General features: G+C 38.7%; 1 protein-coding gene across 5 annotated transcripts in view; it reads right to left on the bottom strand.

Moving 5' to 3' along the window:
- Positions 1–18,335, bottom strand: part of ARPP21 (cAMP regulated phosphoprotein 21) — a 118,771-nt gene extending 100,436 nt beyond the window's left edge. The window contains exons 1-8 of one of the 5 annotated variants that reach the window (XM_032648743.1): positions 17,982–18,156; positions 16,116–16,282; positions 15,116–15,157; positions 14,062–14,151; positions 10,005–10,149; positions 8,471–8,549; positions 7,744–7,803; positions 6,878–7,018 (exon numbers count right to left, since the gene is read on the bottom strand). In XM_032648743.1, coding sequence (XP_032504634.1) covers positions 6,878–7,018; positions 7,744–7,803; positions 8,471–8,549; positions 10,005–10,149; positions 14,062–14,151; positions 15,116–15,157; positions 16,116–16,244 — 686 coding nt within the window. In that variant the 5' untranslated portion in view covers positions 16,245–16,282; positions 17,982–18,156. Of the gene's footprint in view, positions 1–6,877; positions 7,019–7,743; positions 7,804–8,470; positions 8,550–10,004; positions 10,150–12,018; positions 13,859–14,061; positions 14,152–15,115; positions 15,158–16,115; positions 16,283–17,981; positions 18,158–18,244 lie in introns of those variants that run through there. The other 4 variants (XM_032648741.1, XM_032648742.1, XM_032648746.1 and 1 more) reach the window with 4 other exon arrangements.
- Positions 18,336–20,302: the final 1,967 nt, after the last annotated feature.

The raw sequence follows: 20,302 nt of genomic DNA on the forward strand, positions 1-20,302 counted from the left end.
TCTTAAGATTAGTAAGACACAGGAAATACACCAAGAAGATTCGTTGTACACAACCAGGCTCTGGCCTTCAAGTATGCCCTACAACTTCCCCCAGGGAGAGTGCTAATGTGGCTGCTCCTACTAAAGGTGGATCTAGAAGCAACAAAGGGAGTCTGCAGAAACTGGGCCTAATTCTGCTCCCTACAGGAGGCCAAGGTGCTGATGGAAGGAACCAAATCACTGTAATCTGGCTCCCTCCAAACTACTCTACATATAGGAAAAGACTATATGTAGTATTTATATGTATAGTGAACCTCCCTCTAAACTCTCCCAAACTGTATAATACAGATAATGTCTTTACACATTTATACACACAGGCTTGCACTTACACACCATGTAAACCTCAGTCTTGGCTGAGTGGCAGTAGCCGTGGATTTCAGTCTTGATCTTCTGTGAAATGACCAGGTAAGATCAAGACACGAACCTCAGTTTTCTCTTCTGTAAGACAGTCTAGCTTTATCTACCTAGAATGTTGTGAGCTAGACAGATAGATAGATAGATATACAGATATTTGGAAAGTATTATTACTGCATGGGAAAGCTCTTTTTAAAAAAAGTTATATTAAGGATATTAACATTATAGAAGGTACGTGCATGTTTCATTTCCAAAATTAAACAGTAAATTATATGTTCAACACTCAAAGGCCCATACATAATTTCAAGTTGCGAAAGGAACACAGCACACTTATTTTCTCTCCTCACAATGTCTGTCTGTCTATCTACAGACACATGTTCTCTGAGGTGTTTGAGAATAATAATATGAGAAAATATATTTTGAGAGACATGATGCAGAGTTTGACCGATGTTAATAAATAAATGTCTTAACTTTGAGCTGGACTATTGTTTAAAGAACTCGGTTGTCTGTTCAGTAAATAAAATCCCACGGTTTTCCTGAAAGTAATGTGATTCTTAGTTAGGTTTCTGACCTTTGGCTTAAGGTCAGATGATTTTTCAATGTTATTCCTATAAAAAGCGCAGAGTAAATCTGTCCTGTTTAGAAATGACAGGATGCCAACCAACCGCTCACAGATTTCCAAGAGGCACTTGAAGTGATGCGTAGTCCTCTTCAGAGGATTAGTAAGCAAGCATCATATCAGGACTCTGCTCAGTTTATTCCTGGTGCCACTCACATTCCGAGACAAAGGAAAAGAAATACAACAGATGTGGGAGGAAAAGTATGGGTTTTTTGGGTTTGTTCTGGTATAAATGCACTCCATCACCTGCAGGGAGTGAGTGCTTAAGGGTCAAGAACTGATGACTCCCACCTTAAACCTGAGTCCCTTCAGGAAACTGAGCAGAACAGATGTCCACTGACCCTGCTGTACTGCTGGCCACTCCTCTCTGGTCTGCCCCCTGAGAAGGGGGCAGTCCCCCAGTCCTTTTCATAGGGCAGTCATCATCCATCACCTCAGGGATTCTTAGCAAAGTCAACTGGGCTCAAATGCTTCACTTAGAGAGAGGCTTTGCTTAGCACCAGAACAAGTTGCATGGTTCTTGTGATTTACCTAATAGCCAGCTCAGTGAATCAGCCTTTCTGCAACAAACAAGCAAACTACCACAGTCACCATACGCCGCTCATCACTCCAGGCCAATACCCACGTCCACACCTCTCAGGAATCGGGACCTTGTGCTCTTGAGCACTGGACTCTTAAGGTGTCACCCCCAACCTCTGCCTTTGAGCCACTATTCTTGTTTCATGGTTGCAGGGGCCTGTATTCTCTTTCCGCAGTAGATCTGCCATTTCCTTTCCTTGCTTTGCACTCTTAAGAGTAGGGGACTGGAGGCAATGACAGTGGGTGGATGTGAAAGACAAAAGAAAAAAATATTCAAGAGATGACAACATCTTAACATGAAAATTATCTGGAGCTAGTTAAATGGTTACTCTGACATATGCAAAGACATTCAGATACACGTGGGATTTTCTCTGCCTATGACTGATCTTGGCCCTTTGGAAAATACTAGTCAAAGTAGATGGTTTCTCGTCTCCATATGATACACCCTGAGCATACATCTTTTCTCTAAGAAGGAGAAAATGGGGGGGGGGGGCGGGTAAAAATTATCTAATAAGAGAACAATGAGCTGCTTTGGGCTAAACACGTAGAAAAATAAGCAAAAGAGAAAGAGTGAAGATCAGAGAGGGAAACAAAGAGAAGAATAAAGCTTCTCATAAAGAAAATAGACCCACATATTTGTAACATTTAAATATTTTTTAAAAAGCACTGTTCATCTTTTAGCCTCAATCCTCAATACTTATCAAAAAAGTAACACGATAGACAGTAAATACATTCTAAATATCACTTGCACTACCAAATTGCACGGACCCTAGTACCTCTGCCCCAGATTTCCAAGGGGCTCATTTGGTGTCACCACCTAATCTGACAGTTAACAAAGAATGTCAACAGAAAAAATTTAAAAGTGCTAGAGAGTGAAACATATTTCTAGCAATAAACGGGGGAAAGAGAGCCCAACAAAAGCTGGAAAATAAAAACAAACACGTAGTGAGCCTCAGCTCAAAAACTCTGTTATTTCAACAAAAAGCAGTCAATTCTAATGAGAGGCATCCCCAACCATTCAGATCCAACTCGTGGAACAACAGATGTGCTGGATGGCTGTAGGTGACATACACTCACCTGTTCTCACCCTGGCTAGCCCTGAGAATCAACAAGGATGCAGTGGTGCCAGGCTAAGGTGACTTTCCTTTGCTAAAGTCTCTAAAGTGCATCAGTTCACTCAGAAGAAGGCACCTTTTTGGAACATATCCCAAGTGAACATGATTCTTATTTTCTACTCTCTCAGGACTACTACATCCTCAACCCCATGCTCCTGTGGCTATGACATGAAAACATGCATTTGGACAATTGAATTGCTTGGAACAGTAATTTTGTATCAACACAATGGATACGTTTATCTCCTGTACCGACATTATCCATAAGCGTAGCTTTTTCATTCTTGAAAACACAGATCGAAGTGGAGTATAGGAAGTTTCCACTGGATGGCTATCACCCCCTACCAAATACGGCATCTTTTTCTCCCCAGATATCACATCTTGTAGCAGTGATAAATACAGAAAATCTGGCAAGAACTATCATTTTATAGGAAGACTCTGTTATTTATTGACACCACTGAGTTAATCTTCAAAAAGATCTTCTCCCTCAATCATTGTTTCTTATCAGACAACAAAAGACTTAAGAGTTGAAAATCCCAACCAATCCCGGAGAGCTTGAGGATTTTGCCCAAGATGTTTTGGACGTTTTTGCTTTAAAGAGAGTTAGATTATTTAAGGAAATTGTTCTCAGCATTAGACACACTGGTTTAGACCCCAGCCACGCTGAGCATTGCTTCTCTGTAAGTCCAAAATTGAACCTGAGCTTGTGCTTAATGTTCTTCTTCTGTAAAATGAACCTCTAATGACTTATGTTATATGTTGTTAATATTAAATGAAATAATATACATTAAAGAAGAGGTAAAGTACCCAGTGCAATTGAACGAACATTAGGTAATGTTCTTATAAGAGATTATACCACTTAACTAACTGAGAAGTCTGAGATAAGTTTTTTCCATCATGAAAGGATGGATGTATTATATCTGAAGACATTAGAGAAAATACTAGAAGTGAGTGTGGTACACACACGTGTATGTATAATCCTCAGAGTCTGCTGTCGTGACTTAAATATTTTGAACTTCAGGTGAAACTATTTTCTCTCCATGCAAAACTTAATATTTTCAAGTCACATTCTATAATTACTTGAACTGCTGACAATCTAGAAAAACAGGGATTCTGGAAATAAATCCCAGCCAATATCTAGCTGATATGCATCCACGCCAGAGGAACACCTTATACGCCAGCTCAGTGTCATTGAAAAAGAAAAATTAAAGGTTAAATAAGAAAGTGTTTTCTCTCCCTCAGCCCTCTAGTTCATTTTTATATCTTCCATCCACGTTTTTCTGCATTTCTCCCCAGCTGCAGTGCCATTTAAAATATGCATTTGTAATGTATTTGCTTCAGAATAGCATAAAACTGTACACATTGAAAAGGTATTCCTAAAACACAAAACCTGCAAGGAACCATCTGAGGAATTTCCATCTCAGCCTCCCTCCTTTATAGAAATGGAAACATTTTCATCTAATAATATATCTAAATCAATACGGTCCCCACGACCATCACATGCCAATTGCGCTGATGGCACAACTCCTGAAATTTTCAAAGAAACGCAAGACACCTAGAACTTGAAGAGATGTTCCCTTTCCAACTTCAACTCCATGAGAACACGGCAACAGACTTCAAACATCAAATGTATCATTTCCCACAGAACAATATTTATTTCTCCTTTGCTGAAACTGCCCAAAGTGATTCAGGTCCTGGAAATGTGACTTGTTAAGGACATTTGTAAAAGGACATTTAATTCTTCCTTTTCTCTTGTCCTAAAAGATATTAACTTCCCCCAACCCCATCTCAACCCCTGCAAGAGCCACTCAAATCGAGGACGGTCAGAAAGGCAGCTGTAATAGGACAGTAGGCCTTGACAACTGTGGATGAAGGATTATTAAGCTCAGCTCTTCAGAAAATACCTTGATTGTGCATGACATACGGTCATTTCTTTTTGTTTAGGACTCACAGAGTGAGGATCAAGAGCAGGAACCAGGCAAAATGTCTAGCGGCCTGGGCGTTTTGTTGTAGCAGCAACACCGAAAGGTGTACCCTGCATAAACACTCCTTCTGCTCTTCCTGGAGGCATGAACACATGGGGTCTATTGGAAACTGGCCATTTAAAAAAAAAAAAGAAAAAGAAAATCTAGTGCTCTTTTGGAAGTGAAGAAGTCTGATATTATGATAATATGACGCTCATTGGCAGAAAATAAAAGGTTTAAGGGACAAATTATGCCCTTTAGTGGTGTATGGAAACTTGCAAGAATCATAAGGATTTCGAGAAGAGCTGACCAATAGAACTTTCTGAAGAAATGGGAATGTTCTATATATGCTCTAACAGGTGCACTTGAAATGTGGCTAGCCTGACTGAGGAACTGAATCTTAATGCTCAAATTTTATTTAAATTTAATTAATTTAAAATGTAAATAGTCATACATAAGTAGTGACTACTACATCGAACTGAGCAAGTTCAGAGTCATCACTCAGAGTTTACTGAGAGCCTTTATACACTGGTTTATTTTCTCAAAAACTGTTATACAAGGAAACAGGTCTCAAACATGTGTATTAATATTTATGACTATGCGATTGCAAAATCACAGTGAATTAAACATAAATGCACTATCTCTACTCGTTAAAACTGTACCAGTCTACTTGACCTATGGGTTTTTTCCATGTCTGTTATGGCCTTACAGAGAAAGAGGTGAAATTAGAAGGAAAGAGTCACTTGCTTGCCTATTTTGCAATCAGTGTGTCCCTGCATTAGTATCAGAACGTCATAAGAAAAACCAGAATGGAGAGTGAAAAACAACAGCAACAACCAGGAGTATCTGATGGAGAGGGAAGATGTAAAGGATTAAAGGACAGTAATCTTTCATTCCTACTACTGTTCAGAATAGGAGGTCCATGTGCCAACAATCAGATAAAGTGGAAAGCTAATACATTTTAAGATGTATTTTGCCAGCACAGTAGAATGCAACCACAGGACCCAAGAATTCTGAAGCTCCAAGGGCCTTTAAACATTATCCGTTTCAAACTCTCCTGCAGATAAATAAGTAATTTGAAGCCCAGAGAAGTGAAGTGTTCAGTGTTCCTGAGATAATAGCCAACCTCAGTCCCAGATCTCCTAGTCTGAGCTCTCTCCACTATGACTTTCACGCTCATTCTGCTGAACACAGACTGAGTCTTGAGCAGAGAAAGAGCCTCATCTCCATCCCAACAAGTCCCAACCTCCGGTGAGTAGAAAATAATGTTTTAACCATGCTGCTGTGCTTGATACAAAAGTTCCCTTCACCAACACGGCATTCCTAAAAACCATGCAGGTTACACAATTTACCAAACACTGTGAAAAAAGAAATTATAATACACAGATGTCTTAAGAGAATGCTTTATATAGGGACAGTTTTTGAGTTTAATGTGTATTTTTGCTATGAAGGTGGTTCGTGCTGTACTTAAAGGAGACATGAGTTCAAGAGAGACAGTTCCAAATTACCAAAGCAAATGACTACTCATCTTACGCTTTTTGGTGACTCAGTGGCACCATGAAAAGTCATTAAGATAGAAGCAAACAATTACTGAAAGGAGCAAAACCAAACAAGCAACCTCCTTTTAGATCTAGAACTTAGATATTAGCCAGCTCAAAAACTCTCATTTTACAGGTGAAAAAACTGAGATGGCAGATTTTAAATGACTTGTTTCAAGTCTCACAGCTAGTGTAAAAGAATTGGGTCTTAGAGGCAGGACTTTTGTCTCCAGGTTTGGAATTTTTTGTTATTCTAAAAACCACACTAAGATCGATGTCTATAAAACAGAAAAACAAAGAAAAGGACAATTCTCCTATGTATGTCATTATTGTTTTAAAATGTCTGTTATTTCTCATTGGAGGTATATTTGACATAACACGTTCCATGTTTTGTATGTAATCACAGGGATTACTGATGGAAGGAAGAAAATTGCGTCTCACGAGTTATGTAAAAGATCAGGCAATAAATACACAGTACGGCCTAAATTTTATCGACTTTCCTGGTCCTCAGACAATCTTCTACAGATAAATGCCACTACTGCTGATAAGAGCAAGAGATAAATAACACTGCACATTTTAAATGCCATGTACTTTGAATTTTATACTGTGCTCTTATAAATGAATCCACAAGAGAAAAAGCAAATGCTAAATAAATACAGTGGTGGGGCTTACATTCTTGTGTTGCTGGTTTTGTTGATGATGACAGATTTCCCCGTTTGATCCACGTTGTGATCCAACCCAAAGTAAGCGGCCACTCGATGGACAAGCATCCTCTGATAGGACGACATCTGAGGAAACTTTTTATAATGATTACTGGAAAGGAATACAAGAAACAGCAGAATCAGCATATTCGTTTCTGGCCTGTAGTACATTTTAGAGGCACACAAACAAAACCATTTCTTTTTCATCCAAACCATTAAGCTTATTTCATTTCTGGCATCACGTGAGGTCCTCATTTCCAGACACATTTTCCACTTACAGATGTATTGATTAAGTTACAATAAGTGTTTTTGTTTTATAGTTGCACATTTCTCAGACCACAGAGAACTTTATGTCCACTGGAAAGTGTTCTGTTTTGGTCCAGGATACCTTATCAACAGAGCCAGGCACAGGACAAATGACATGACATAATACGGGACTGCAGATGCCTATCTGGAGATATGTCATTACATGGTTGACACTGAAAGCAGTACAATTATTTCCAGGCATAACTGACTACAGCCAGCTGGCGCCCATTAAAAAACTATAATAAAAATGAAAAGGGTCGCTTCTTGTTACTGCTACTCTATGCTAATCAGTGGCCCCCTGTTTATAGCCATTTTGTCAGGAATTTAACAAGCAGGAGCACACACGGTCCAAGCAACAATTCCCATCAGCACATAGCTCCTAACTCCAATAGCATCTCTATTTAATGAGTCAGCAAACACATTAAATAATGTTTTATCTATCCCTAAAAATCTTTCCAGAATGAATAATTAAACCCAAATACCAAACTAAGACATATCAGATTAATTAACCGGCATTGCAATTTAACATACTTGTTGTCACCAATGAAATCAATAATTTCCTGCTCCATTTTCAAGAGTATCATCCTGTCTCTGCAAAATAAATGTTAAAATGAAAAGGCTTTATGTACTTTCCATTCCCAAAGACTTAACAATTTCATTTATATGTATGGAAAAGATTGTCTAAATCTATGTGGCTACAAATCAGTATCTAACTCTTCTCTGGAATATGCTGTCCAAATACCTGTAATTCCATTCTGTTTAAGATTATTTCTCATCTCATTTGTTAAGTATTTTGTAATATTGAAACTCCTGTAGTTTTTAATATTAATTAAGGCATGCAAGGTATTAGGCTCATAAAACACATCAATAAATTTTATATTTTAAATTGATAGGAAACTGGAACAAAGCTAAGCCTAAGTAGTTGGTTCTATAGCTGTACTGATGCATATTTGGTTTATTTGACATTGATTCTCATCCTCTATTTTTTCCCCTTAATCAGTATCTCTTTGTGACCAAAAAAGCAGAACTTGTAAACTGTAATTTATTCATTGGCTAAGTACCCAGGAATTAAGACTATTTATAAACAGTACACATGCAAACTATTTGCAGAAAAAAGAAAATACAAGAGACAGTTTAAGACATCAGAGAAGAAGCCTGCCTTTTACAACTCTCTTCTTAGAAGTGTTTGGATTAATGAGTTTGATTGTAATATTCTACTTGACTCTTCTAGAAATGAGAGGTTTACTTAATAATTTACCTGGAATTATTCTTTAATGTGTTAATCAGAAACTCGTGTAAGTCTATGCCTGTAGAATCCGTATATTCTTGGCTGCAATCTGAAACAAATAGCAGGATGGAGTTGTCAGAAAGGCCGATGGGGAGGTGGGGTGGAAAAGGTTTTCCCAACCTTTCCCAATCCCTTTTGCTCAGGTAAACTTTAGGTGAAGCTATTGGTGTGAAAGATACGTGTTACAAAACTAGCAACCTGGTAATATTACATCAGGATGAAAATTAGATTCGGGGATTGAGAACACCCAGTAAATTCCCAGTGTGGAAAGACCCAACTGTCATAGGAGAGGAAGTGGGCACAGTCTGGGTGGGTGGGTGGAGTCAAATGTCATGTGTTCATTCTGTGCTGTCAGTCAGCAAGGGCACGACCTCACCGTGACAGTGAGGGGTACTCCCAACCCACAGAGAGCTCTCAAGAGTTTGAGATACCATGGAACTCTCTTTCTCTTAAAACAGAGAAGGCAAAAACTGAAAGTTCTGTTATAAGACTGTCTAAATAATAATCAATACAAAGTATAGGAGGGCACTAAATATTTCCAAGTCTTTCAAGTCTTTTGATGCTGGCTAAAGCTTCATTTCTAAAGCCATCTTAGGAAGCTGTACTTCTTTACTCTTGGATACACCTTGGTTTTAGATATTCAGCAGCAGAGATAATCGTTATAGGCAGATATGTGGTTATAGAGCATAATAGGAGAAGTAGTTGTCATTTCTCAGCTGATCAGATGCCCTATGCTCCCTCAGTTATTTTTTAAAAAAATAGTCTACTGCCAAGCTATTTATTCATGGTATTCTTCATTTCAACTTAGTTTTGTTTGTCTCTCTCTCTCTTTTTTTGGTTTTAGTTTTGTATAATTATACGTAAGGCAACAATTTGAAAAGCCCGGATTGTGGATTTGGGGTTTTAGGAGGAATAACTTTTGGGGAAGAATTTTTATTGAAGTAGAAGTGTGTATATTTTAAATGAGACATTATGGAGCAGTATATGGGTTGCAGAGACCAAATTCATCTGCACCAGATAAAATGTTAATATGTGTTCCATTGACATTGGTATATACATCTGTGCTTTGGGGATAACAACACTTACCACTTATCGACTGAGAATTGCTAATCCACTATCTGTTTTTTAAGATAAACATGAAAGTTAAGATATAAAACTGGGTACTATTACTGTTCATCAATTCGAGTTAACTGGACTAATAAACCTGAATTAAGAACATATTTATATTCACTCCCTTGTACAAACTTCTCATTGAAAATAGGATATCCAAACGAATATCCAAAGAAATATGTGATCCTAAAAGTAACCTTTCTAGATACACAAAAATGACACCATGAACAGAAAAAAAAAATCAAGGTCACATCACCTTTTACACACACACATACGTACACATATAAAATTATATGCAGAATTTGGTGGGAGGTGACATGTGTGTAAAATCTATAATGTATTCTGTGACTATTTATGCGTCCAAGTTAAGTTAAGGAAACATTTTCACATTCACCTTTTGATAACATTCTGATCTTGGGTTTTTCACAGGTTTTATCTTTGTTTTTATCCTTTTCTTTTTCTCTTTCAGAGTCATCTTTCCTAGATTTATCATCCTCTTGCAGGCTGGGAAAACTGGAAAGCTGTAAATGAATTGATTCCTGTTGGGGAAAAAATATAATAATTTAGGGCCAGATTTAAGAATCTCTGTCTGGTTTCCATTTTGCATAGAGATTATTAAGAACAGGAAAATGAAAGCCAGGTGCAGATTTTTTTTTTCTTAAATGGTAAAAAATTAAACCTGTCAGAAAAATAATTGCCCTTTAAGGTGAATTAAACTTCAGAAGTCAATGGAAGGTCATGAGAAGTATATAGTACTAAAACTTTGCCTCATGAATATTAACCATAAGCAAGTTAAATTTCCGTAGATAACAACACTGATTTTCTCTACAGGTTTATTTTTAAACACCTAGGAAAATTTTTCTTTATCAATAAGCTTGCATCACAGCTCCTGTCATGTCTCAAAAAAAAAAAGAAAAAAAGAGGCTTCTGCAGTTCTTTTCTATAATTCCTTGTAAGGAAAAATTGGCACAAACACAGACAGACAGATACTCTGAATCATAATTACAGAAAAAACAGACATAAATAAAGGCCATGACAGCCAATTTACAATTAAAAATCTGTTTTAGAACCATATCAATAATGATTTCTATCACTATGAAAACTCAAGATATAGAATTGCAGGAATCCTAGGTATGGGTTATTACCATACATTGTTTACAAAGGCTATTAATAAATCATCGTAATATATGGTTACAATAAGCACTGCCTTTTAGAAAAGGTAGAAAATAGGACTATATTTTCCATCAGTTATACATAAATATTTAATATTATTTTAATTCTAGCATCAGTTAATCCTTTCCAAGATGTAAGGTTCTCTTGAACTGATGCTTGGTTGACCATTTACAGTATTGGGACTGGATCCACTTTTATATTTATTGATTTTTCACTGAAAACAGATCATTTTGTATTAACTCATATATCAGCCATTTGGTTGATAGTATGTTCACTGTTTTGAAGAAGAATGAGCCAAATTATGTTTTTCAGTTTCATGAAAAAACTACACTATGATTAAAACTATGACAAATGAGCCAACATTAAGCCCACTGGCTCTTATGTAAGAGATGATTTGATGGGAAAGCTTTCTTCTACTAGCGACATTAACATTTATGACGTAGGAAAAAAATATTCCCAATGACTAATAGTGTTTCTCACTGATAACTAAACTAATGCTCCTCTACATGTGACTAAACTATGCCTCTACGTCCTCAAATTACGGTCAACCTGGGATTCTCAATGGTTCTTGGTAAATCTAGCTAATCTAACAAGCAGAAAACAAAAATCCTCCAAAGCCAAATTTCTTTTTTGGGAGAGGCTCCATTGTGTATTCCAGGCTGGAATAAAAAGTCACCACGTTTGGAAAGATGCATGATACAGAGGATGAAATAAAACACCTTCTCATGGTAAATATTTATCTTAGCCGGGTTTCCTGATATCTACATGTTTATCCTCGGGATGGACATATACAAATTATGTAAAATGGAGTGTAATTTGATTGTAAGGTCTTTTATCACCGGACTTGGGACAGAAATGTCTCAGTCAGCAAAGATTCAGGCAGACTTCAGGGTTACGGTTTGCTTCCACTTGTTAAGGAAACAGCTGGAACATTTCTGGCTCTGAGTGGGGAAGAATCGATTCGACAGTGGATCAGGGGAGGAAAGTGATGGTACCAGGCCATGGCAGTGGTCTCATTGCTTCTTCAAAACCGATTGAACCATCCAGCCTCGGTAAGTTTGAATCTAAAATCAAAGAGGCTTGGAAATATAAATGTAAGAGCACAGGCTAAAGGACATCATTTACCAAAAATATGTACAAACTCATGCCGTGTGTTGACAAATACCATACTCAGAAACATACCTGTCTTTTCTACACATTCTGGTGTTGAAAGAACACACAAAAGTGCTATAGAGTTGGTAAAAAACAATCTGTTCTTTTTTAATATTTTTATTGATATGCTCAATAATAAAATACAAGTATTAATAAATACATCGGTACAGGATAAGTTTATATCCAACAACAGGAAAAGAATGATTCAAGTTGCAGTAATACACTGATAGGTAAATAGTATAACATTAGAAAAGCAAAACTCCTTTAACTTAAGGACAGGCTGAACCATCAGCTATGGGTCTGAGATCAAGTAATACAGGTAGCAAGAGTTTTTCCCACGCAGGAAAATGAAGGCAGTTTTCCAAATACTGTGAATATACAAACATTGGGGAAGCAATACAATCCGTATACTGTATACTTCGGCCAGTGTTCTCAGGGATTCAGTTCCCACATTTTGTTTAAGTGCCGGTAGTACCTAATGAAGGCATTGCATTCAAGCTCAAAGGTCTGCTTCTTTATTTTCTAAAAAAAGTAGCACGGCCACTCGCTTATTTGTGTGTCTATCAGCCCCCTGCTTCCACCACACCTCAGCCAGTCCAAAGAGAGGCTTGCAAGCTCTAATTTCTACAAAGCTAGTCTTAGTTACTCAGCTTGGAACCAGCAGGAACAAAGCACCGTTTGCCTCTTATTTCTCTGCACCAATTGTATGGAGAACCTAGACTTAGGTCCAGGATGGGCACAATGATACAGATGATCTCTTAAAAAATTTCCTCCTGGTACTTGTCAAATAGGATAAAAAGCAGATGAAATCTATAAAGGCTGTCCTCCTCTGCCTGGCATTAGAAGTGGGGGACCACTGGGGCATTACCTCTCCCAGGGTCTGTCATTCTGCAGTGTTAACATATATTGTGTGCATTACATCACAAGCCATCAATCAATGTTGAATAATATAAGCTGTGATATTCACATTATTCCCCCTTTTCAATCTCCCTTAAAAGAAGAAGCACAAATAAAATGCTGAACAAAAGCCACGTATTTCTCAGAGCCCAAGTAAAATAAAGCCTGTGTATGAAACATAGGGATGGCTACTGAAAGCTAGCCTGCCCATGGATTACGACATGGGTGGCTTCTTAAGGAAATGAGGCTAGGGAAAAAAAAATACTCTTAGGACAAAATCTATAAGGAATTTATTTTTGGTCCTTTTAAAGAAAGTGCTCTCAATGCTCTCTGTACCCATGAGGAGAATTTAGACTATTTTCATTAAAGTAAAAAGAGCGAAGCAAAACAAGGCCCGACAAAAATAATGCTATCTTAATCAATTTTTCCTCCTCTGGGCTCAGATAAATCATTTTACTTGTCTTGACTGCTCTCAGCCTCTGATAAAATAAGGAAAATTTTTTAGCAGCAAGACCATTTTTATAAAAATGAATATGATGCCTGAAAGGCAAACAAAAATAAATATGATGTGAAGTTTCCCATTTTGTCACAGAAGGGTTTTGTTGGCATTTGAATTTTTAGAGCTTAATAGTCTTGCTATAAGGAGCAAAAATAGGTATAAGGATATGCAGCAATGAATTAATAATATTAACTCAAATTCACCATCATCTCAGGTTTATTTCTGGACAATTTTTCCAGTAGTGAGAAATCTCCACCAAAGGCCATAAAAGTATGTCTCCAAAACTCAATGCACCTTATTCACTATTTCTGAAGTTTCATAAAAGCCAAGATTTGTTTTTTTATAGGCAAGTGCATTTTGGGGAGGTAAGAATCTCCAATAAGGAAGGAGATGGGATACTTGGGACTATATTTGGTTCAGTTTTATCAAGAGAGAGCCTTTGGGGAATATCAGCACGACTGTGCTTACATTTTAAGTTTTAATCTAAATTCTTTTGAATTCCTTTCCATTTGCAGTTTTCAGAGGGTCTGGAAAAAAACAAATGTAATACTTTGTGACAAACTGTTCAACTAATATTGAATGTCTCAGAAACAGAGGATGAAGCCAGAAGACTTTTTCCTTCTTGAACTGTTTTTTGCTCCCCCAAAACACTATTTAATGCCAAATTAATACTCATGCACACAAAGGTAGATCCCGTTCATGCAATGATCCATAATGATGGGGGGTATACCTGGTCCTGAAGACTTTCCCCTCCTGGTCTGGCTGAGGATTCTTCACAGACAGCAAGGCTGCGAGTCAGTTTACCTTTCCCTGCTCCTGACTGGGGAGGGAAAAGAAACGAGAAGGAAAGGAAAATAAAGAAAAAAACCCCAGGAAATACCCTCAGGCTGTCGAATCATCTCCACCTTCTCTGGACATTCCCAAATCAGAGTTTTAAAAGCAAGCTTCAGCTCCACTGCTCAGTGCTGTCTACAGTGGCTCCAAGCATCAGCCCCCTGTGTTGATGGGGATGCAGTGTCTACACTGGCTTAAAGCATCGGACCCCAGTGTTGATGGAGATGCAGGTGGAGGAGAATGTGGAAGGATGAATTTAAGGAACATGCCTAGCAAACTGTGCCCATCACACTGGAAACATACAAAGAATGAATTGCTGTCTTTTCATGAAAGTACAAGGAGGAAAAGATAACACAAATTAATTTCTACTAAAACTGGGTTTGGAAGTGACTTGACTGAGAAGATGTTTTAAAAGTTGAAGATTGTGTCCTAAACACTAGAACCTGTTTACTTCGAGGCAGAAACTAATTAGACAGACTAAAACATTTCCCCCAAACTTGATTTAAAATGAAAAGAAAACAAGCAGCTATTTGTTTGTAAAGCACTGTCAAGTCTGCCAGGATCAAATATATACACTGCAGCTATGTGAACCCTAAATGCTCTAATTAAAAAGCCTACAGAGGGACTTCCCTGGCAGTCCAGTGGTTAAGACTTCACCTTCCAATGTAGGGGGTGCAGGTTCGTTCCCTGGTCAGGGAGCTAAGATCCCACATACCTTGTGGCCAAAAAACCAAAACATAAAACAGAATTCAATAGACTTTAAAAATGGTCCACATCCAAAAAAAGCACATAGAGCAGAGAGGCATCAACACGACCCCATTAAATGCAGGCAGCACCGGTGCAGCCAAGATCCACATACAGCCATGTGAATCGTTGGCAAATTCTCTAACCCTGATGTTAATCCACATGCAACCATGATATCAGGTCAGTGTAGAATTCCAGAACCCTACCTTGGATTTTCTTCTCTCTTGGTTCTGAGCCGCCAGTTGCCTCTGTATGTTAGAAACAAAATCAAACAAACAAACAAACAGTCCACCAACAACCAGGAGAGGGGAGGGGAGAGAAGGAGAGAAAAAGATGTCACCAGAGTTGAAAAATCAATAACAACAGCAACAAGGTATTATAACCACCAGGGAGGACTCCCCCAGCTCTTGCTTCCCCAAACTTTTGACCATTTAGCTTTTCTCATTCCCTCCTTACAGCAGCTCCTGGGGAGGGGAAAAGCCGGCCTTGAAGGCTTTTTTGGCCATTATGCTGTTATCAGCCTCTGCTCCCTTTTTATATAAGAAGAGTTAACACTCTTGTAGTTTGGTTTAAAGAAAATCGATACAGGTTATTTGCAAGTACAGTTTGTTTTCCTTCTACCAAATCTCCTTCTCTCATAAATCATGAGTATTTAATCATATCACTTTTTCAGTACCGTCAATCACTCCCAAACTGCCCCCTACCCCTTCTAGAGCATTCTTTCTCCCTAGGCTTTTCTGCTAATAAGAATCGAAGCTTAGCCTGCCCAGGAAGGTCAACAGAGCTCATGTCTTTGATTTTTCTTAGTCTGTCATGAGCTGTATTCCATGGACTACAAACCCATTTTTATAACTCAGCTAGTGTAAAGCTGCCTCAGGAGAAGTCCTCCACAGGCTACTTGAGTTGATCTGGAAATTAATATGCAGAAGCTGTGGGCAAATTCAGTCATTAAATATGTTCTTTGGATTTTTTTTTTTTTTCATTTCAAAGGGCATTTTGACCAGAATGCACTGTTTGGTCAGAAAAAAAAAAAAAAAAAAAAAGACTAATAATTGGGAAAGGAGAAGATTCATTTTATGGATTTCCTATTTATTTTACTAGTCAAACTCTTTACAAGCAAAAAACCCCCAAACCTTCAGAGTATCTTCAAAATGAAAGAAAGGGATGCACACAGTGGTATGAGAAATGGGACTTCTCCAGGCTCACCTGTAATTCCAGTTTTTCCTCCTCGTCCAGACTTTCGGATTTAACCACGCCATTCTCTGGAGTGGCCGTCTCCTGCTCAGGCCCGCCTTCCTCCACTATGGTCTGACTCAGGTCTCCTGGCTCAGACATTCTCCCAGATGCAAATTAAAATAACAAGATTTGACACCCTACAAGGTTAAGACATCAGAAAGTAATGTCAGCACAGGGTGAAGTCTTGACCATTATCCTTGAGATATTTGATTTTTCCCTTTGTACTCAAATTCGAATAAGCAACTCCAGCCTCCCTGACAATTTTATACAAAAGGAGAATAAAACAAGATCAAATCAAGTACCCAAGACAAACACGAGAGGCAGATTCAGTTGCCCTGTCCACGCCCCTCCAAACACATAAACATGCTCTTGTGAATACACCTTGCCGTCAAGGTGGGTCAATACATCTTAAAATGAGACATGAAAGTCCCACACGTCTCCCGGTTCCTATGCTCCTCTACAAAGTAGAAGCAAAAGAAGAAGAGAGTATCTCCCCAACTCTTCCTCCACTTCTGAGTCGGGAGGTGGTACTAGGTTCTGCAGCATCTCTAAGATGACTCATAAATCATTTGCAAATTTCAACCACAGACATACCTTCCTGGGTATAAGGGATTCAGTACACTCTACAAGGGGCAGAAGTCAATGTAAGAGGTAATAATTCAGTATACACATAGGATCTAAATTTGGCAGTAAACCTTTCAGGGACAACAGTTTCAGGCTTCAAAGTAACAGTGACGCTATTAAAAGCAGAAGCCCTCCCCAAGCCCTGTCGGTGACTGATGCTGGAGATTCTGCAGAAGGAAGCTATCACAACTGAACTCCGATGCTCCAGGCTCACAAGAGACGACTACACAGACACTGGAAATGGCTTTTCAAAGTGTAAGCCTGTTATTAGTACTTTTTTCTCCCTTCCTCCATAAAGCCCTGACACTTCCCCTTCTGACGTGCTGTCAAAGGGGGCTCCTCAATAATTTAGCATTTACTTCCTCCTCAATTTTTTTTTTTTAAGAAAAACAAGAAAGGAGAGAAAAGAAGGAAGGAGGAAAAGAAAGAAGAAAAGAGAGGAACGAAGGAGAAAGAAAAATAAGAGAAAGACCTTGTAGCCTAGAAAGTCAGTTTTTTCACAAAAATTCCCAAGTAATGACTGCCCTGTTCCTAGTCATTACAATGGTAACTATTACTGGACAAATCAGTGTCTTGACATGTTTCTCTGGGAGTGTTTATCATTTACTAGTTCAGTAACTTTATTTCCAACTGGACATAGGAAGCATGAGAAAAATCTAAATTGCAGTAATTTCTGTTGCAAATTTGCTAAGACCTACCATGACAGGACAAGCTCACTTGGCAAAGGATTGTGGGAATGGAAAAGGAAATTTTCCTCAAGGATGGTACTTGGGAGTCTGTGAGGGCCTGGTGAGCAAGGCTCTTAGGTTTGGGGAGGTTTGAGGATATCCATTCAGTGTATCTGACAGATCTCTTGTATTTCAGTGACACCGGGGATGTGTGTAGTTAACCAAACAAAAAGTTCTGTTTCCCAGTAGCAAATCGTTTGGTTCTCAATGTACTGAGTGGGGGGAGGAGATGGGACTTCTGTTGCCCTAACTTTTTTTCCAGAGGGTTTCAATAAAAAACAGATTGTGGCCAGCTTTTAAAAAAAAAAAAAAAAAAAAGAACAAATTGAGCTCTAATTTTACAAACACTAAGGCAGTTGAATCCCTGATACAGATCCTGTCTGTTTTGGTTGCCTTTCATGAACTGTTTTATGCAAACAGGCATATTTATAGAATGAGAAAAATATACAGATGAGATGACAGCCATCTGATGACAGCCCTTTACCTTTTGCGCAGAATTTCTGCTGTCGGTCTTGGCGACTTACGAGCGGCTTCTGTCCTTCTACGCTGGGAAAATCCACACGAGGGATCAGAGACAGCGGGAGTCCCATGTCCCCATTAACAGTTCAAAACACCCATCTCCGTGCGATTCCCTTACACAGCCTGACACATCATCCACCTGAAAAAAGACGAAAAGTCAATAGTCACAATAATTGCAACAACCATAGTAAGGGTGAGGGACGAAATAAACAAGACTGGGTTTCTAACACTAATGACCGGCCTCCAGCAAATCACGTTCACAGCTTGATCCACTCCACCTGTCCCGAGCTGCCTGCTTCTTCTCTAATGAAGGCTACAGCCGGCTGTTCAAGTCAGAGGGGCACCCACGCAACGAGCTAAAATTAACAATTGCATTATGCACCGAAGATTACTCACTTCAATTTTAACCTTTTTTAGTGAAATCTCGCACTTTATATTAAAAAAAAAAAAAACAAGCTTGTGTGTTTGCCTCAATGACAATCCAGATCACCTATGAGCAAAAGTCTTGCCTCCGTTTTTAACCAAAGCTTTTGTCTTAATTATAGATCAATATAATCTACCTGAGTGCTGTTCCTGTGACTCTTTTCTTCTGAAAGTTATCCTAAGAAGGCTGAAAGATTTTTGACTTAATGAGGCATTAGCTATAAAAGTGAAAAAAACAAAGAAAGGAAAAAGAAAACTTTCACAGTGGTATTGTTGAGAGAGCTCTTTCCTCTCCACTGACAGTTTGAGAAGAAGAATTCCGAATATTCTCTTTGCTGTGTGAGCAACATTTACCCGCCACCTACTGGCCCCTCCCAATCAGGACTGCCACCGTCAGCTGGGCATTCTGTTTGACAGCAAAGCAACACTGTCAGAGGGATTCAACAGATTTGCAAACTTTGAGCCTGTTGAAAACAATCCCTGCTATAACGTGCACTTTCTTTTTCTCACAACTCCTACAGGAGCAGCGGCAAATACAGCTTGAACGCAAAGAGAGAGACAGATTCCTAATAACGTTTGCCAAAACCAAGCTGTATCTCTCTCCCTTTGCTGCAACTCTACCCTGGCGCACATCTGCTAAATCCGACAGCCTGCGCACGTGTTCCACCATATACCCGACTTTGAAAACACTAAATGCATCTCAGTTATTTACTCTGAAGTTTAGAAACTCTCTCTGCCTCCCCCTCGCTGCCCCCTCCCAAGTTGACATGAGCACAGCTGGCTCCTCATCGGATTTTACTGCAGCTTTATCAACAGCCTATTGGGTTACGACACCATTTGTTGTGTAAGAGGAAAACAACTGTTGAAAATTCAATCGCTTATACAGTCAATCATTTCTAGAGTTATTTATGTCTTATTAAAATGGATACTTTGGCTGTAAAAAGTGTTTCTTTTGTCGTTAAAAATTATATAACTATGGCGAAGGAAACATGAATTTAGGGATCAAATGCGTTGCTCATCAACAGTAATTTTAATTTCTCAATTTTTATCAGTTTCACATAATGAAAACTTGACACTAAATAGAAGTCAACATGCCTTAAAATTAGGATCTATTTAAGTAACCAGCTCAATATCTAACATGTCTTAGAATAGGCACCTGTGATGGATGGATTTACCAAATGCTTTTTGGATTCTGTTTTCCTTTTCCCAAAGAAAATGAAGTTATCAACGATCACCGCAGCCTTCCTGTCTCCTTTTTCTGATGCTCCTATTTGTACAGTGGTGGTTAATCCAGCCGGTGAAATGGCCATGCAGTTTTCAAATCTAAGCCTTAGATGCCTTATTCCAGCCCCAGTAGGTGGATGCAAGATATAATTCTTTCCACGAAGAAAGAACAAACTGGTGTTCACGTAACCATCTCAAAGCGTGAACAGCCTGGATATGTGTGCGTGCGTAACTACCAGGACACGTTTGGAAATAGCACTGCGCTCTAAAGCCAGCGAGGTATTATTCTTGCCTCCCTGAATCATAAAGTCATCATCCACCAAGATAAAAGAGAATATGGGCATATGGGAACGAGCAGGGAGGAACATATGGATCACAAATATTTTTGTAACTGATTAAAACTGTTCTCTTTGCTAAGAAAGCAGTGCCAGGGAATCAACCCTAGTCCAGCTTTCCGTTCCCCAAACGAACCCGACTCTTCCACTGCTGTTTAGTCTTCATTTGTCCCAATTTCTCCCATTTTTCACAAAGAAGCAAAACCATGTCTAACAAATATGTTTTACCCAACATTTGGTTAATAGATATCCTGGCCAAGTGTCAATTGTTATGGTTGGAGGTGGGGAGGGAGAAAAAGGAGAC

Source organism: Phocoena sinus, chromosome 11 (genome assembly GCF_008692025.1).
Source record: "Phocoena sinus isolate mPhoSin1 chromosome 11, mPhoSin1.pri, whole genome shotgun sequence".
Classification (NCBI taxonomy): domain Eukaryota; kingdom Metazoa; phylum Chordata; class Mammalia; order Artiodactyla; family Phocoenidae; genus Phocoena; species Phocoena sinus.